This window comes from Pyrus communis, chromosome 9 (genome assembly GCF_041283825.1).
Source record: "Pyrus communis isolate YQ-2024b chromosome 9, ASM4128382v1, whole genome shotgun sequence".
Lineage (NCBI taxonomy): Eukaryota > Viridiplantae > Streptophyta > Magnoliopsida > Rosales > Rosaceae > Pyrus > Pyrus communis.
This window is the reverse complement of record NC_142573.1, coordinates 3,103,472-3,123,439: the sequence shown is the minus strand read 5'-3', so window position 1 is coordinate 3,123,439 and position 19,968 is coordinate 3,103,472. Positions and strand designations below refer to the sequence as shown.

The window sequence follows — 19,968 nt, the reverse complement described above, 5'->3', positions numbered from 1 at the left end:
TGACTGGTCGACGGCGACGTTGCAGCGGGACTTCGTCACTCTCGCTCTCGACATCCTGAACAAAAAGAGAAAACATTTAGCATTACGACCAGAAACCTAAAGAAACAAGTGGAAGCAGAATTATACCTCCAAAACGACTGTTGGAGTCGAGGTTGCTTCGGCCAGGGAGACGGCTGGAGCGGGTGCGACGATTGGATCGGCCAGGGAGACGGTTGGAGGAATCGGGGTTGGAGATGCCGGGGCAGCCGGCACAGATGGAGAGCCGGCAGGAGCAGGCGTTCCAGTAGTGTCACTGGGGACGACATGAATTTCCTGGTCGCCCTTCTTCGCCAATTTCTTGACGCGTTTAGAAGGGCGAGGGGCCTCCTCCGCAGGCTCGGCCCCTCGGTGGGGGCGTTTGGCAGGGACCGTCCGCTCGGTGACAAGGGTCCTGTTCGTGGGCACCTTCTTTGCCCTTGCCACCGCGGCGACCACTTCGACCGTCCTCGACCCGCGCCCCCCTGAAGAGCAAAGTAATTAATAACAAAAATAATAAATAAAAAAAAGGAAAGAAAAGCGGAAAGACTACCTTGGGCTGACTCCTTAGGTTGAGCCGAGGATGTTGACCTGGGACGGTCGCCGAAGATCTTCCTCACCAGATCTTCGACCGAGGCGCCGAAGAAGTCGCCGGTGTACTCCTCCCACCAGTCCTCGAATGTGTTGGTTCCCAGCGATTCAGGAACTGTCGGTCGAAGCCGAAACTTCCTGCACTTCTCTTGGAACTCCTGGTCCGACGTCTTGCATTCCCTTTCAGAGGAACCGGTAAGAAGCCCCCGACTCAGGAGAGACCGAGAAGCAAGCAGGGGGACGGGGCAGCCTTGAAGATAACCGAGCTGCCGGGCGACAAAATGGGGGTGGTAGACCTCCCAGCTGACTCGGCAGGCATCGCAACCAAGAGGAAGGTCGCGAGCCAGAACGAACGACCCCCAGCACTGACGGATGCCCGCGTCCTCGGACTCGGCCCATGCTGCCGTAGGGAGCCTGAGCGAGGAAGGGTACTCCTGGCGCCGGCATACCAGGAACTCGTCATCCGAGAGGACGTCGAGGCTGAGGAAGTGTTTGAAGACCTCGTCGGCTCGGTGAGGTGGCGCCAGTCGAGAGGCCAGTTGAAGGCCGAGGGCGGCCGTTCGCTGGAAGGCAGGAACCTCCGGTTGAAGGGTGGAGAAGTAAACCTGCAACCAGAGTTGGAACACCCAGAGGGGTCCGTTCTGGTGCGGGTCAATCTTGCCAATGGTCGCCTCGGCCAGGCAACGGTAGAGGTTGGCGAGTATGGCTGGACTGAGCGCCAGTGAGCGACCATTAGCCAGTGCCTGGGCCACCGGCATATTCTCCACCAGGCATTTGTTTGACCTGGTACAACAGATGAATTTGTTGTACCAGTAGAAGAGGAAGGCCTCGTGCTCTCCCTTCCTAAGGCCTTCCTCGCCTCGGCCGGCGAAATGAAGGATGAGAGTGTTGTAGTTGAAGAAGTTCTTGTGGAGCTTCTGAACTTCTTCCCTTGAGGGCTCCCGATCGCCCCGGCTTAGCGTTTCGACGGCCCTTTCGTCGAATAGTGCCTTCAGGTCGAGAGGAGAAGGGTATCCGGAAAGGGCGGCGTCAATAGGAAGGCCGGTCGGGGAAGTCCCAAGGATGGCCGAGACGTTGAGGACTGTGGGGCCAACAGGGCCGAAGGGTAGGATCATGGTGTTGGTGGCCGAACACCATAAACTCAGGGCCGCCATAAGCAGCTCCTTATCCATGGCAATCTCCATGGTCGATAGAACGATGGCATTATAGATGCCGAGAACCTTCCATTCCTCGCCAAAGAATGCGCTCATTCGATCAACCCAGGCAGCCCAGGCCGTGGTGGTCGAGGGCCAGGCTCCCTGAGGCCGCGCCTGAATCCACTTTGACCAATCAAACCCCTGCAGCAGGGGTGTTAAACACTGCTCCTTGAGCAGGTTAGTGACAGACGACGGCACTGCGTCTCTGAAGAGGGGACCCAGAATCTGGTGGGTGATGGCCATGTCATTTTCGAATCGCAGCGTCTTGACGGCGCTCCGATCGATGAAATCTTTACACTTGTTGACTTCATCGGAGAGTTTCGAGATAAAGGAGGCCATTAGTAGAGATGATAGGAGATAATTTGGAAGAAGAGGATATTGCAGAGGGAAGAACTGGAGAAAATATTGCAGAAGGAAGAACTAGAAGTTTTGGTTTGAACGAACAAGGATGATGAATTTGAGATTTTGGGATTTCTGAAAGCGTAAGATACGAATGACAAAAGTGTGGGTATTTATAGGCTTTTCAGAGTGGAATTCGAAACGCCTGGAATTCGAAACGCACTGGAATTTGAAAAGCACTGGTTCAAATTGGGGGGAAATTTAACCGGGAAAGGTTCCAATCATTTCGGATATTTTGGGAACCTGCGAAGATGGTTTCGAGGAGTCGAAAATCCAGGATGCACGATTGCGTGCGGCGCCAGTTTTAATGCATTAATGAGGATAAGACGGTTCAGTTAGTGCACGGTTTCGAGGCCCATGATTGAAAGTTTTAAGTGCGGCGGAGAATCGACACGTGGCCACGCGTTGGGGGCAACGAGGAAAATGCAATCATGTCTCATAAATGTGCAGGAATAATGGTCATTAAGGAAGTAAAGTCCAAAAAAGCAATAAACGTTTTCGCTTCTTCAAGGCCGAGGCCCGACCAAGAGTTAACAGTCGGCGACCTCAGAAGCGAGGGGGCAATGTTTGGGCCCAAAATATTATTGTTGGGCCGAGCAGCAGGATGTGCTCGGCCTAAGGTGATGATAAATACTATGGGCCGAATAATAAATCCCAGGCCAGCTGGCAGGGTCGGCAAAATCCTATCCTAAGTAGTCCGGATGAATAGAAAAGGTCGAGGAAGTCCTAGTGCGACCAGGATTCTCGACCGGCAAGGAATGAAGTCCCGAAAAGAAGGAAAATTCAGAATCCCAGTAGGAGAAGGTTTGTTCAAGTTAGAGGCAAAATGGGACAAGGACTCCCAATCCAAATCAGAATTGGTTTCAAGGAATGGAGCACTATAAATACAAGAAATCATGCAACAGAAAAACTTCTTCAAAATCAGCATACAATTGCCCTGCGCAAAACCTCTCAAACACCTTGAGATTTTTCCTTTTCTTTTCCTGCCGACACATCTTCAGTTTGGATAAACAGCACTGTGGAAGCACCCGGCGAGCATCTTCAGTTTGGATAAACAGCACTGCTGCCGCAGAATCAGCCGACCAAGAAGCACCTTCAGTTTGGATAAACAGCACTGCGTCGAGGTCGACCGGTTATCTATCTAAGTCTCGGTCGAGAAGGGTTTTTGAACCTTTGTTGGCAGAGGTCACCTTACTAGCCTTCTCGGTATAGTTAGGTGTTACGAATTGCATTACTCGGCGTACTGGACGCCGAGTGGTTTTATGATTGGATACTCGCAAGTGAGTTTCAGGGTTCGGCATTCCGACGGCCGAACTACGTTCACCATCAAGACATACATCACGTTTGAGTACATGTGCCCATATAGTTTGGTCTCGATTCGACGTGCTTATACTCTTACGAATATAATCACAGTGACCGAATCGGGCTCTGACGATTTGTGAACTCCGTAGAATTAGCAGCCTTGTCTTCAGGCTGTAGAACCCAGAGACCGAGAGTGTTCCTTCCTCGGTCGCAATCGCAAGATAGAGAAGTCAACGACGCGCTCAAAGCTACATCAACAAATTTTACTCCTCGGCCAAGCTCGGCCGACGAGTTGGCACGCCCCGCATTCGACCGAAGGACGTAGTTAGCTTATCAGTTACTCGGCCTGCGCGCCACGTAGGTTTTGTAATTTTTAGAGTCAACAGTTTGATACATGTAACAATAATTCTATACTAGTGTGAATTCAATAAGTATACGAGTCTTTTTAACAAAATTAGTTTGATATATTAATTAATCTCATAATTTCAATATATTAATATCGAATTCAAATTCGATATGTTTATCACACTCAAAAAATAGCCCTTTGCGAAAGATTCCTAAGTCGATCGTCCAACGCTAGAACCTTCCTAGCTAGTTCCTGTTATTCTTCTATGAGTCAATAATATTTAATACAGTAATGCACTCATAACCCAAAACCAAAGACTCCGCTGACCAAGAAATTCATTTTTCATGAACGATATCATCGACTTTATCCCTAAGCCGGTCATTGACAATAGTGACGCTCTTCTTTTTCTTTAGGAACAGGCGACATCAACATTTATCATCGACTTGATTCATTATTTACTCAATGATTTGGCAATATTAAGATTTTTTTAGTATTAAATCTCATATCGAGAACTCAGAACAAGATTATGCATGTACTTTATATGGAGTTGTTTCACTTTCTATATATTGTACATCACTCAATTTATGTATTGTGCATAATTCATATTATTAATTAATTTTATGTTACATTTCGACTTCTTCATAAAATTATTACCAACCTCATACCTAAGAAATGAGTTTTAAAGTTTAAACTCTTCCTATTCCATTGTCCCCGCTCTTTCACCGTTTCACAGCTATCTTGTTGTTGGCTACAACAAACAAACAAATACCCATTTGGACAATTTTATTTTTGGATTTCTCTGTGCAATTTTCCAACAAATTAGGTGATGTCTCTAACTTCGCAACTTTCCTTAGAGTAATTATGGATGAATGACAATCGATTATATTGTAAATAAGCCTACTCAAGATAGTTGAGTTTATTATGAGTTAATTGTAACAGTTTTGTAAGTAGTTGGTGATTAGTTAGATAAGATGTGATTAGTTGTTAATACAAGTGAGTTAGTCACTAGTATATATACCAACGTGTAATCTTATTCTTTATGAAATGAAATCATTATTTTCTATTTAAGAATACAAGTGAGTTAGTCACTAGTATATATAAAAAGGACGTGGAAGTTAATACAAGTGAGTTAGTCACTAGTATATAATGATTTAGTCACTAATATATACCAATATGTAATCTGGTAGATGGCCACTCTTCATGATGCGTGGAAGTTGGATACTCAATTTCTTTTTTTCTTTGTCCAACAAAATAAAAAAAATGACGTTGGATGGCAAACAAAAAGAAATCAAGCGATAGCCTTTAGCATAAAAACATGAAATGTATTAGAGAATATTAAAAAAAAAAAAAAAAAAAAAACCTTAAAGATGTTTGTAAATAATATGAGAGATAATAACCTAACCTAACCCTAAAAAAAAATGTATTTTTAGAAATGTTTCTAAAAAGATTGAAAACGCTTTTAGAGAAAATATTTTTGGGCTCAAAAGCATTTGAAGTGCTTGCTAAAAGAAGCATCAGTTATGTGATTTTGGTAGAAAGCATTTCAAGTGTTTTTCCAAGATATTCACTTGTACTTTTACCAAAACTTGATTCTAAAAATGTTTTCACCAAAAACGATTTAAAAGCACTTTCAAAAGAGTTCATGGTCTTCCACAACTCTAGGCTTGCTAGAAATCATAATAGGAATCAAAATACAAAATTAACAAAATATACACTAAAATTAGCTGCCTCCGGTCATATAAAACCAAAGAGCTTGTCAAATTGAGGAATATTAGGTCAACCGACATTATCTACGCCAGCCCATGGCTCCAAGAATGTTTCAGGAACAGAAGATGACAATTTAGTGACATTGTACATCTTATAATATTTAGTCATTTGAAGTTTGAACTGGAGGAATGATATCATGGAAAGGTGCCTGCTGGCTACGTACTAATAAGAAATTTTGTTTGAGGAAAGAAAATGCAATTGTCAATACACGGATAAACTTGTGCATGCACCTTGTTAAACCGTAGTAGAACTCAATTAAGGAGGCTCATCAGTTTGTTTTTCGGGTTTCATTGTGAAACGTAGGATGACTATGTTCAAATAATCTTTCAATTTGTCAAATGTATGAACAACCGATGCAATTGCACTTTTATACAACATCTAGAGGTATAGACAGGTGTACTTAGATAAAACGTTCACAAAGCAAATGACCCAAAAGAAGAGGGTGACTGTCCCACTAAACCTGAAACAAGGACCACTTCTAAAATCAAGGCAAGAGTTCCAACAAGGGGGCTAATTTGTTCATGATTGATTATGCCAAATCCGAATTAGGGCGAGCTTGGACTTATAAACTAATAGGTTCTAACGTGTGGAGAAATTTATAAGAGACAACAATTTACAAATAACTAAATTATAACTCAACCTGCAACTAAATCGAAAACTAAAGACATAAATTTGAGAATTGAAGACTGAAAATTGAAAATTACTTCTCAACACAACATGACCAATTGTGGGCGGGAAATTTTTATTTGCTTTTTCTCCTGGAAAATAAAAATCGTAATATTATTTGAATGGTGGAGAATAAAGGATTGAATTTTACTCGGGGGCAGGTTGTCAAGTGTTTTTGGTCGACAAGAGAATTTAAAGGGTGATGAGAAACGAAAGCTCTCTCTCTCTCTCTCTCTCTCTCTCTCTCTCTCTCTCTCTCAAATTGACAAAAGGGAATAATAGTAAGCAATTTACTTCTCAACACAATATGACCAATTGTGGGCGTGAAGCTTAAGGAACTATGGAAGATGCCATGGTGGTGAATGAGAGCAAAAGAAACGCGGTAGTATTGAGCTACACTTACAACAAAATGAAAGCAACAAACGCACTTGTGCAGTGAACAATTTCAGAAAACTTAGAACAAAGAAAATTTTGCAACTAAGAATCATTTAAAACATGGTAAGTGGATAGTTGAGGGGTTTTTCCTTCAATTGAGCTTTGAAGTGTTTTTTTTTCTTTTACATAGTCCATTTTTATAAAAAGGAAACTAAACAATTATTTTGAATTTGTGATCCGAATGGAGAGGGCTAACATTAAGGTCTGCATCCATTGTCACAAAGCACATGCATTGTACTACAAAGACAGAAATTGATGAGATGAAATCTTATTAAGTGGTCTCCATAAACCAAGCCGATTAAGTGGTCTCCAACTTTCCAAGTTGTATCTTTCTCTTAATGTGTGAAAAAGGAGTAAATGGTTTTATTGTATATGAAAAATTTGTGAACGAGGATACACTACGCGTGTAAGTGGGGCCCCCGAAAAAATCCACAAACCAAGCCGATTAAGTGGTCTCCAACTTTCCAAGTTGTAACTTTCTCTTAATGTGTGAAAAAGGAGTGAATGGTTTTATTGTAGATGAAAAATTTGTGACAAATTATGACACAAATTTGTCACATATACACACTGTAAAAATTTGCAAGTTGCTATATATACACACGATCACATATATTCCAGATTCTGGAATTACAAACTATAAAAATTTGACACAAATTTTGTTTACAGAAGATATACAACTTGTGATATTGTTTGGGCCCAAAATATTATTGTTGGGCCGAGCAGCAGGATGTGCTCGGCCCAAGGTGATGGTAAATACTATGGGCCGAATAATAAATCCCGGGCCAGCTGGCAGGGTCGGCCAAATCCTATCCTAAGTAGTCCGGATGAATAGAAAAGGTCGAGGAAGTCCTAGTGCGACCAGGATTCTCGACCGGCAAGGAATGGAGTCCCGAAAAGAAGGAAAATTTAGAATCCCAGTAGGAGAAGGTTTGTTCGAGTTAGAGGCGAAATGGGACAAGGACTCCCAATCCAAATCAGAATTGGTTTCAAGGAATAGGGCACTATAAATACAAGAAATTATGCAACAGAAAAACCCCTTCAAAATCAACATACAATTGCCCTGCGCAAAACCTCTCAAACACCTTGAGATTTTTCCTTTTCTTTTCCTGCCGACACATCTTCAATTTGGATAAACAGCACTGTGGAAGCACCCGGCGAGCACCTTCAGTTTGGATAAACAGCACTGCTGCCGCAGAATCAGCCGACCGAGAAGCACCTTCAGTTTGGATAAACAGCACTGCGTCGAGGTCGACCGGTTATCTATCTAAGTCTCGGCCGAGAGGGGTTTTCGAACCTTTGTTGGTAGAGGTCACCTTGCTAAGCCTTCTCGGCATAGTCAGGTGTTACGAATTGCATTACTCGGCGTACTGGACGCCGAGCGGTTTTATGATTGGATACTCGCAAATGAGCTTCAAGGTTCGGCATTCCGACGGCCGAACTACGTTCACCATCAAGACCTACATCACGTTTGAGTACCTGTGCCCATATAGTTTGGTCTTGATTCGACGTGCTTATACTCTTACGAATATAATCACAGTGACCGAATCGGGCTCCGACGATTTGTGAACTCCGCAGAATTAGCAGCCTTGTCTTCAGGCTGTAGAACCCAGAGACCGAGAGCGTTCCTTCCTCGGTCGCAATCGCAAGATAGAGAAGTCAACGACGCGCCCAAAGCGACATCAACAAATTTTACTCCTCGGCCAAGCTCGGCCGACGAGTTGGCACGCCCCGCATCCGACCGAAGGACATAGTTAGCTTATTAGTTACTCGGTCTGCACGCCACGTAGGTTTTGTAATTTTTAGAGTCAACAAATATATACACCCAATTGAATCTGTAAAAATTTGGAACTTTGCAACTTGCTCTACGAGTAAATACGGACGAATGACAATCGATTATATTTAGTGAGAAAGGCAATTAATGTTTGTATTAATGTGATTATAAAAAAAATTCAGAACTATGAGAACTCATTGAGGACAACTCTATATGTATTGAATTACCTTATGAACCATATATATATGGATTTTGTGTATGTTTAAATTTTGCTCGAATATTTTATTTATTTATATAAAAATCACTTCATGGTTACTTCTCCAGAAAATGTTTATATTACTTATGATTGATACAATTTAACAAAACAAGAGAAACATCGTAGGAAACTAACTTTTCTAAGTAAAGAACTAATAACCACTACGAGATGACTTAGTGGAAAAGAGACGAATTACATGTTCGTATTCCATACGGCACGTTCTGAATTCTTGATGCTGGTGAATCGAACAATGAGTTTTAGAGACATAAAGAGGCTAAAATGCCTCTATAAATCTTTTTGGCTTTCGAAATGGTGCACTACGTCACCAACTAGTCCTTTTTTATTTTTATTATTTTTTTAAAAAAGTAACTTTTCTAAGCCCAGAGGGTTAACTGAAATGTTTGTATACATATATATGCTTATTTTGTTCGAAGTTTGGGGAACTCTCTCTCGCTCTCTCTCTCTCTCTCTTTCTACTGCAGTTATGGTTGAGTGTTGAGTGTTGAGTAGTAGTACTTAGTGGAGAGAGAGAGCTAAAGAAATGAGAAAGTGGTTTTTGTTGTGTACTTTGTAGATGTGTGATCTAGCAAAACAACATAACGTGGTATTTACTTATGGTCGATTTGGAATTCAGTTGTGGGTGGTTTTTGGAAGGAAGCAAATAGTCATCCAACTTTTTTTCTTTCATTAGGGAATATAATCTACCAGCTAACCGATCATCCTACTTTTGTCGTATTAAAAAATATAATTTCTTCACCAAAAATATATATATATATATATATATATATATATATATATATATAATTCACACAATTGTGTTTCATCGGGCTTTGGGTCTTGTGCGGCCCAAAGATGTTGATTTAGAACTTTTCGTAATTACATATGTAAATACTTTCTAAGGAAAACCACGAAAAGTCTAAAAAAAAAAAAAATTAGTTTTAATGAAAAATAACAAATAAAAGTGTAGTAAATAGTATCAGAGAAAGGTAAAAATGTGGTTTTTTGTTAAAAGTGAACAGTACCGAAAATATTTCATTAAAACTCCCTACTTTCTATGCTCTATACATTCGTTTTTTCTTTTTCTTTTATTTTTATTTTTTATTCAGACCTTTTCGAAATATCATTCGTGCACATGCATCTTAGTTAGCTACTGTTAACTTGGAATGATTTGTTCTTCTCGGTTTATTTGTCCCAGCTTATTGGATGAGTGAGAATGATTATAGGGATCAATATTGTCGTATTGTCTAGAACCAGACGGTCTGCAATCAGTTGTTCTCTACACGTACTTGACACAGGATCCTGAACCATATCACTCTTATCAAACGCAATTCTAGCAGAGTAGCCATTTTCAGCATCATGGCCATGCATTAACGAAGAGGAATCTGGAATAAGACCTTGAGAACGGCCATTTCTCAAATCGGCTCGGTTCACAAACTGCTTATAAAGGTTCTGTAAGGAATCTATATTCAGATGACGAGAACCTTCACTTTCTTTGGAAGATTCACCATTGCAAAGTGATACTGCTTCAAGCAAATGCAATATTCCTTGTCAGCTTTCTTGGTACCTCAGCTCCTGAAGAGAAATAATATTTTGTCCACAAGTCACTTCATGCAGATATTCATTCGGAAGAACATCGTTTACATCAATTGCAGACACATCCACCCGGTGACCCAAACTTGAATGGTTCTCCTGGCGGACAAGGCTCATTGAGGGATGACAAGCCTGTACTTCATTGGCCTCCAACTTTGCACGAAAGAAAAAACCGCTTTGGTGTGACACTTGATCTTTAAGACTGGGAGTTGATGGTATTGAATTACAATCTAGAAGTAATCTGTCCTTGATAATTTCTCGGCCTTCAAGCATCACGATTGAGGCCCTACTAGATTGTGTTGAGGTATTAACGGAAGTGCTTACTTGAATTGGTGTTAAGTTTTGGCTCAAGCTACATGGAGGTTTTGTCCAATTGAAAGATGACTGGGAAATGGCTGCATCAGATTGCAAGGCCATAACAGATGAACTTATATCGCTTTCAAATATTTCTATGCCAAAACGTGTCTTCTTTATTCGTTTTTCCGTTTTATCCTGAACAGATGTGAAAAGTTTAGCAGGCTCACAGGCTATCCTAGCTTCAGGTTATGATGATTCACATGGCTTATTAAAATCTTGAAGACTAAAACTTGCACCAGAAGAAATTGTCGTTTGCTCTGAAATGAAGCATATCAATGCGTTAGTCTAAAATGAAGACAACTGCAATCCTTTGTTAGCTTTTCAAGTCTTGCGCTTTGGTAGCAGCAAGGATTAAACTATCGATATCGGTGGTAGCCGAAATTTATGGACATATCGATAAATAAATCATTATCGGTGGAAATATTAACCAGAAACTAAAAATGGTGGATAGGTTCTTTAAAACATGAGAACTTTGAATAAACTTTATGAAATGTAATGACAATCAACAATGCAGACATTAGGCATTTGGATTTCTTTTTTGGCTAACAAGAATTATATTACTTGTACATAGCTAGTATATAGCTACTTAATTCTTAAGGGAAACTAGCAGAAACATTCATTAAAACAGTGGTTGGACTGAGAAGCAAATCATCGAAAAAGAGTCGGTCTTTCTTAAAAAAATGAATTCTAGAGACAGATTCCTAACGTGCACATGAAAATAATCAAACTTGTAATGAGGTATGATTGAACAATTATGGAATCCGAATTACCTATGGAAATAAACATGAAATAAGATAACTAGACCCTTACCAGCTTTGAGAGCAGTTGTTGACCATTCTTTTTGGAATTCATTCTTTAAATGCAGATCATGAACTCTTCCATCCTTCATGGCTTGTGGGTTTTCAGGGAATTTCTTTGCAAAAGACCACACCCCTTTGTATGCATTTGCAGATAAAACCTGCCTTTCTATCTCCTCTTTGGAGCTCAGGTGATTGCCAGACATAACGACAGAAGTTGAAGCAGACACTTTTTCCTTCTGAATAGGTTCATTCAGACCAGTCAAACCATTGCTTCTTGCCAAATGCAAATCAGAGCTCGATGCATTATTGTTACAGCCTGATTTGTCTGTTCCCAACCCCAAACCTCCATCTGGTTCTTCTTCGTCACTGAGGCATTCCTTGGCTGGAAGTTCAAGATTGAACAATTTTCTTCGAGGCTTCTTCCCTCTGGAATCCAAAGATTCATGGTCCTTCATCCCTACTCTACTTTGGCTGGGGACACCGCTGTTTTGCAGGGTTTGTCCAATAGAATCACAAGGAGATTGCCTGATACAAGTACTCAATGTAGATCGTCTACCATAACTGGAATCCACCAAGGGTAAATTAGAAAGATGCCAACTCCTTGTATTATCTCCAGTTGGAAGGCCAGATGATGAGAAAGTTGATTGTGATACCCCGTTGCTTTTTGATGTTTGAGCAGCTCTTTGCTTCTCATCTCGTTCATCAGGTCCTTTTGCCTTTCGTAAAGACGGTGGAGTTCATTGAGCTGAATAAGAAAACACAAAGGCAAGGGCGTTTTGCTATTAGCTAATGAATTTGAGCACTCAAAGTCCGACACTTTCTTACCAATATAAAGCCGTGGTTGTTCAATCTTCCTTAATACTATAACACTATTATCATATTTACAATTTAGAACTCAACATATATAGGTTCTAGAATATGCACCTGATGCTTGAATATTGACTCATGCTTCAGTATAGTTTGCCTCAACTGTTCCTTATCGCATCCGTGAAATCCATCAGTAACTGGCCTTGTCAAGAATACTTCATATTGTTGCCCATTCTTCAAGTTTCTGTTCTCGTGGAGTCGGGACCGGCTCCCATGGCTGACAGCGCTGCTTAGGTTCTGTATGGAATAATATCCCGGGAAATACATCTTCAACTGCACTTCAGTTCCCATTCCTGCAATTAACCCGAGAAGCATTGGCAAAATTCAACTTAGATACAGTGACAATTCAACTTAGCCTCAGTATTGTCAAAACAATCAGCAAAACCACATCACCAGATTGCATACTGAAACTGGACACAACCCACAACCCACTTTTACACACACATACTACATACATACATACATACATATATAATTATATATATAGTCAATTATACAAAGATATTCATAAAAGAAACAGACTTATAGATAGATAAATTATAATTTGTAATTTAACCTGCAAACTAAATCGAAAATTAAAGTCATAAATTTGAGAATTGAAGACTGAAAATTGAAGATTACCTCATATGGTTCCCTACAAATTCATCAAGATTTCCACCGACCCAGAAACCAACCGAGCTCCACCAAAATTCACAGCCACAATACAAAACAGCAACAACAAAGTAGGTAGTTGTAAACTAACATTAAACACTCAGAAAAAACTCAGATTACTGTCTCCATAGACAAGACAAGACACAGAGCAAATCAGAGCTGCTGGAGCAGAATCTGATGAGAGAATTAGAGAAAGATGCTTCCTCTTCAATTTCTCACATTCCAAACACAGAGAGATGAAAAGTGCTTAGCTTCAAACGGGATGACTTGTGTACTTCCTTTGGAAAGATGTTTCCTTTTTAATTCCCCCATACTCAGAGACCTCAAAAAACAACAAATGACTCGTTCATCGAACACTTTAGATGCATCATCAATAAACCCACATCTAGTATGCAACCCGATAAGCGACGAACCCACAAATCCATTTGAACTAAACCCAGACTTCAAAGCACCCCAATGAATCCCTCGTCCAAATCCCAAATCCCCCAACTCGATACAACTTTTCAAACCAAACGTAATGGCGCCGCTATCCAACCCGATATTCCACCGCCTCAAATCTACGTACCGCCAAAGAACTTCATCGAATTGACCGGCTCTGAAATACCCAACAAGGATTGCATTCCAGAGAGACAGATTCCCGTTGGCAATTCTGTCGAAAAGCCATCTGGAATCTGATAAAAGGTCGAACTTTGCGTTGCAATTCAGGAGCTTGCAGCCGAGAAATATATTGTTTCCGAGGCCGTGAGGGAAAATGCGAGCGTGGAGTTTTCTCAGTGAAAAAGCGTCTGAACAATTGTCCAAGAAAGAAGCGAGGTTTTCTGAAAGAAAGGGAGATTGACTCATTGAGGACGTGGGTCGTCGAGAATTGATGTGCAGAGAAATCTAATCTGGGTTTTGGAGGGCAATGATCCGAACCCGGATTTAATACGATTCATGACTATAAGCGATTGGTCAGATAGCAAGCATTATGATACCTCTCTCTCTCTCTCTCTCTCTCTCTCTCAACTAAGCAGATCGGTTTGTTTGAACTTTGGGGATTCTTCTTAGTTTTCATTCATAATTTATAAATTCTGTTAAATATAGCAATTTTATTTAATTATTTTTGTCGAATACATTAATTTAATTTTTTTGGGGGTGATAGCAATTTAATTTGAAATATACAATCTATGTGTATTGGGTATTTCTGTAGCATGTGGCATTATTGAGAATAAGTTCCTAACTTCGTGAATTGTTAAAAAAAAATGTTAACTTCATATGCTTTATGATGTGACTAATTATATATATTCATTCCAAAATAAAAATTATACATTCATACATTTATTTTGTAGTAACATGTCAATGAATATCGTACTTTTTATATATATAAACAAAAAGATTTGAATGAATTTCCACAAGCAAAATTTTCTTTTGATTTTTTAATTTGGGTAGCATATAGGTGATAGAGTGAGCTTTGTGATGCCACATAGCCATATAATAGAGATATTGACAGAAAAATTGACGAAACTATGATATTACACTAAAATCTTAATTTTTTGTACGAGGTTGTACATTTTTAAGATTTTGTGTAGAGTTACAATTAAACACAAACTTGAAGGGGCAAACTGAAATATACCCATTAATTAAACTATCCCAATTTGGTTTTGAGATTGAGATTCTTCCGTGCCATTCAATCTCATGTTCAGCTCCTTCAGTTTGCAAATGACATAATAGAGTATATAAGTTGCATTTGTTGTACTTGTACAAAGTCTTTTCAATGTTGGGTAAGACTTAACCATAGTTGACACAAAGCATATGGCCCAGCATGTGAAAGCAAACCACCCAAAATTTGGATCAAGGATGAACGTTAGTAGAATCAAGGCAAAAGTTCCACACAAAAGGCTGATTGTGTTCATCAATTCATACAGATCTGAATTGTGGGAAGCTTGCAGTATCTTAACAATGGCCAATGTCCCGGCATAAGCAAATAAATCGGCAATTAACATCAAAATAATGACATAGTTTGTATCAAATGGAGACGCCTGCACGGCTGTACATTTAACTTGGAGCAGCAAGCCTAGCATGGTGAGGAGAAAGAAAATACATTTGTGGGGACCACTATCCTCCCTCGTGCTACTGTAAAGAAAATTAAATGAGTAAGTGAATGAATTTCCCTAGCTAATCATCTTGTGCTTACTCTGCTAGGAGTAGTAAAGCCAAATAATTAAAGAGTAGAGAAAACAAAAGCAAAATAAAATGTACTAACCAAGCTGAGATTCGTGGAGAATTAGCTGATCTTCCGACGTCCATAACTTCTTAAGTTAATGGAGATATAGATTGTCTAATTTGAGTTCTTCAAAACTTTTGGAGATATGGGGTGTGGGGGTGATCGAGCAAGTGTTGGAGGAAAGGCTCGTCCTCTTTACTTTGATCGGTGCTTCTGCCACTTTATAGCCAACTCTTGTTGATAAATTTCCCACCAGCTTCGTGTACTTTTGTGGTCCCATCAATTTCGCTCCTTTGCTTAGAGCTGTGAATTTCGCTCCCAGAAAACGACCCGTGCAACAATTACACGTGTAAGCATTACATGGCGTTGAGCACTTGAGCTGCCTAAGATTTGGAGTTTCAATAATTAACGGTTGATTGACAATTTATTTCAGATTGGTCAACTCTACGTACAACCTGATCAATTATTAACGGTTGATTACAATTTATTTCAGATTAGGGCTTACATGGCGTTGCCTGCTTCACCTGGAGGAGGACTCCTAGGATGTTGCGGAGATGGAATATACATTTGTGTGCTGCCGGTAGAGATTTGTACCGACCACCCTCCTCACTACTGCTGCTGTATTATAAACAACATATAGGATTAAATGTGAAAATTACATGAAAATAAGTGGCATTGTACTATTAATGAATGGAAAAATATTAGGGGGACCATCTTTTTTAGACCACAATACTAATTAAGAACATGAACTTATTCATGACCCAGTTTGACATAAATATTATTTCTTCGCTCTTTTTTATTTGTCATTTCTTTCATATATCTACATATTTCTCCTCTATTTACTGCACACAAATATTAAAACGAAACATAATGAAAATGCCATTAATTCAATTCCACAAAAGCCTATCTAATCAAGTTAAAATGTCAAAACAACCTCCGATTCAATATTTTAGGCTTGCATGTCGTCTAATAATTTAGTGGATAGAGGATTGAGTTTTTCGCAACCGGGTTCGAAACTCTCTCCACTCTTAAATTATCGGAATAGTTCGAATTTTATCCTCTCCTTAATAGGGCCGGCTTGAAGGTGTGCCAAGTTTACGAGGCATAGGTCCTCCATTCTAAATTTAATAACCTATGTACTGTATTAGAAATAAACAAAGCCGTCATGGCTGAGTGGGCATGCGCTCGTTCTTCCAGTTACATGGCACGGGTTTGACTCCATTCTCGATCATATTTTTTTAATTATGAATTTTTTTTCTTGTTTTAAAGATAAAAATAAAATTTAAAAAGCATAAAATATGAAAATCAATTAAAAATAAAATTAAAAAGGAAGAAACCTCTAATCGTGAGCGTGCAAACAAGAAAGCAGCTCCCTTCCCCGACGAATTTTTTTTCTTGTTTTAAAGATAAAAATATAATTTAAAAAGCATAAAATATAGAAGTCAGTTAAAAATACAAAAAAAAAAAAAAAGAAGAAAACCTTAGTCGTAAACGTGCAAACAAGAAAGCAGGTCTCTTCGCTGATGAACCCTCCCAATTCTGTTTTTTTAATTCATTCCTTTTTTTGTTATTTATTAAAAAAAACAGACTCAACACTCTCTCTAATCTCTCGAATAGTCTCTGCACTCTCTACTCTCCTCCTCCCTCTGCCAACAGACTCAACACGTCGGCCGTCGACTCATCGACCACCACACCTCTATGACTCCTCCATATTCCAGATCCAGACTTCCACGGTTTCACCACGACCTCCAAATCGAAGCTTTTCTGATCTGAAGGTACCAAGATTCATGAAATTATTTAAGATTAAGGTTTTGAACTTTCATTTTGGGGATTTTGAATTAAAATTAGGATTTCTGTTTTTGAAAATCCCTTAATTTCATTTATCGCTCGATTTCGCAAAAGAAAATTACTAACCCAGCTGGGGTGGAGGATTAACCAAATTTCCGCCGGACATAACTTCTGATGTTAATGGGGAATGACAATTTCCCAACTTTTTCAGGGAGGAGGTTTTTTCTTTTTTTTTTGTTTGGGGGGGGGGGGGGGGGGGGTGGGGTGGGTGGGGAATCCCAATTCCCCGCTCTTTTGTAGATGAAATGAGAGCGAGACCCCAAATTTTCTTTGAAAATTGTTTGCTCTCCTGCTGCTTGCACGCCTGCTGTTACTGCTGGGTGGAGGGGGTATTTATAAGATTTGCAACGAGGGGTGTTGGAGAAGGAGCAGTCTCCCTCTTTTTTTTGTTCTTTTTTTTGAACGTTACGGTTATCCATGTTAACATATTATTTTAATTTTATATATATAAAAAATAAAATAAAAAATATGAAGAAAAAAAAGGAAAAGAAGGGAACGGAAAGAGTAAAAGAGAGAATGTCAGTCGGAGAAACCGTAAAGAAATCGTGAATTGGTAGGTGGCACTGAAGTAGGGCACCTTGTTATGATTTACTATAGTTTATGGATTCATGTTTGGGACTCGGATCTTCTTCGGAATTTTATCACTGCGGACTAATTGATTTTGGCCCTTATATTAACATCCTGCTGTTAGTATTTCATTTTTTGGATAATCCTACAGTTAGTAATTAATTTTGTTTCTTGGGTTAAAGCTTAAAATTTTTTGTTTTAATCCGATATTATTAAAGAATAAATTTATGATAATTTTTTTTCTTAAAGTAACTTGAAAAAAAAAAGTATGTACATTATCCTAATTTGATTTTATCAACATTTTAACATAAAAATATTTAGATTCCGATAAATGTTAAAAAATCATTAAACCGACACTATGAAACTCGTAAAACACTATGAAAGAATACGAAACACATGAAAGAATTTATTTTCTTTTAATTATTTTGGTCGTTGAATTTAATTTGGATCATTAGGTTTTTGTTTTTTTATCTTTAGACTTGTTTATATAAGATCTTAGTCGTTAGATTCAATGAATTTAGAAATATAAAACTTAAAATGAAATATATATATATATATATATGGTGGGCCAATGCATATATGAATACAATTAACTTGTGATATAGGTAGATAAATACAATTAATCTGTGATATAGGTTGATTATAAAAAAAAAAAAATTTATAAATGGGTTTTGGAACAGAAGAACAAAAAATAACAAAAAATAAAGCAATAATTAAAGAAATTATTTTTTATAATAAACCTTATCAACAAATAATACTCATTGATAATTAAATAATCTTAAATTTAAGGGATTGGGCTATTTTAATAAACTGGATTATTCTTAATAGGTTAAAAAAATTGAACTTATATCAAGTTTCTCCTTTATACAACTCTTCCATTCTAATCCTCTGAATTCTTGGCATTGAGGTAGGTCCCGTTCGAGCTTTTTTACTATTTTTTTTGTTAAACGATAAGTTTTGTCAAATTAAATGTTAAATTAACCATTAATAGGATTAAAACTCACACTATTGTTTAAGAGCTCGACATATTTTCATTACAGTTGCATGAATGACCACTTGCTCGAGCAGCTTTAGTTTAGTTTAAGGTTGCATGGATGACTTAGTGTACAGAAAGAGATACACCTTTGCGGAAACTTCCTGACTCGTTCCTCGAATGCCGAAGCGTGTGGAACTGTTTCAATGGACGATACTACCCTCCCAGCCTTCCGCGTACGGACATAAACACCACAAATTTCAATTGTTACGCCCTAAACGAACGATTTTATTATTTATTTGTTTTATATTGTTAATAAAAATCGAATTTTTCATAAAACTACTACCAACCTAAAAAATAAAACTACTACCAACCTAAAAGCTAAGCAACAAAATAAGTTTGAAATTTCAAACTCTTCCGATTCCATTATCCCCTCTCTTGCAAGGATATCTTATCATTGACTACAACAAAGTCCACAAAGTACTCATTTGGATTTCTGTGTGGAATTTGCAACTTTCCTTAGAGTAGATACGGATGAATGACACTTGGTTATATATATTTTTTTTTCTTTTTTTGTCAAATATTAGATTTTGATATATTAGTCATCGACGAGATTTGAACTCATACCGTCATGTAAAAACTCAACACATTTCCAGCAATTAGTAAAGGGCCACTTGCTTGGTTATATATAGTTAGAAAGTTGGTTAATATTTTGTAATAATGTGATCATAAATTCTTTTTCAAAACTATGAGAACTAATTGATGACAATTCCATATGTATTAAAATGCTTTATGAATAATGCTACGGATCATGTGTATATTTAGATGAGTTTATCTTAATTTGCTCTTATATTATATGTATTTAAAGTTGCCCCACAATAAAGATGCCACCGGAGATGTAAAAGATCCATTTACACATCTTCGCTGGATATATTTGCACTACAGTTGGCCTTATCAGCGTTCTAAAAATTTAATTGTGCATTTCAATTTTTTTATATTTTGAAAGAAATATACTTTATAAGAAGTCTAATTTTAGATTTTTAGAGTTCCATTAACAATAATATTAGGTTCTAATTAAATTTTACATTCTTAGGTTTCAGTATGATTGCAACATCATATAATATTTTTAAAACATTTCAACATCTTACTTTTATTTTCATATTATTTCAATTTCATACCTCCATTAAAAAATATGTTAATTACCGTTAAGTGGTAAACGGATTCCACATTTGTAATGACTAGCTGCCATCTCTGCGCCATGTGGGCAAACAAATTAAATTTTATTATTTTATTATTTCCTTAAAATTTTTATTAAAAAATAGTTCATCTTCTTCTTCCGTCCACCTCCCTCCGCCTTCATCCGTTCCC

At 38.5% G+C, this 19,968-nt stretch overlaps 1 protein-coding gene and 1 pseudogene across 2 annotated transcripts; both read right to left on the bottom strand.

Moving 5' to 3' along the window:
• Positions 1-9,976: 9,976 nt before the first annotated feature.
• On the bottom strand, positions 9,977-14,038 carry LOC148694039 (uncharacterized; annotated as a pseudogene). The gene is made up of 4 exons (XR_015966866.1): positions 12,980-14,038; positions 12,416-12,651; positions 11,502-12,236; positions 9,977-10,948 (listed from the first exon to the last, which is right to left on the bottom strand). The product of XR_015966866.1 is annotated as an uncharacterized LOC148694039 (transcript).
• Positions 13,217-13,852, bottom strand: LOC148694040 (pentatricopeptide repeat-containing protein At3g12770-like). The gene has a single exon (XM_088700118.1). It carries the CDS (start codon positions 13,850-13,852, stop codon positions 13,217-13,219), a length of 636 nt encoding a protein of 211 aa, XP_088556244.1.
• Positions 14,039-19,968: the final 5,930 nt, after the last annotated feature.

Excerpts from the sequence above, each read along its gene's own strand:
- LOC148694040 (XM_088700118.1), bottom strand. The coding sequence starts at position 13,852 with ATGAGTCAATCTCCCTTTCTTTCAGAAAACCTCGCTTCTTTCTTGGAC.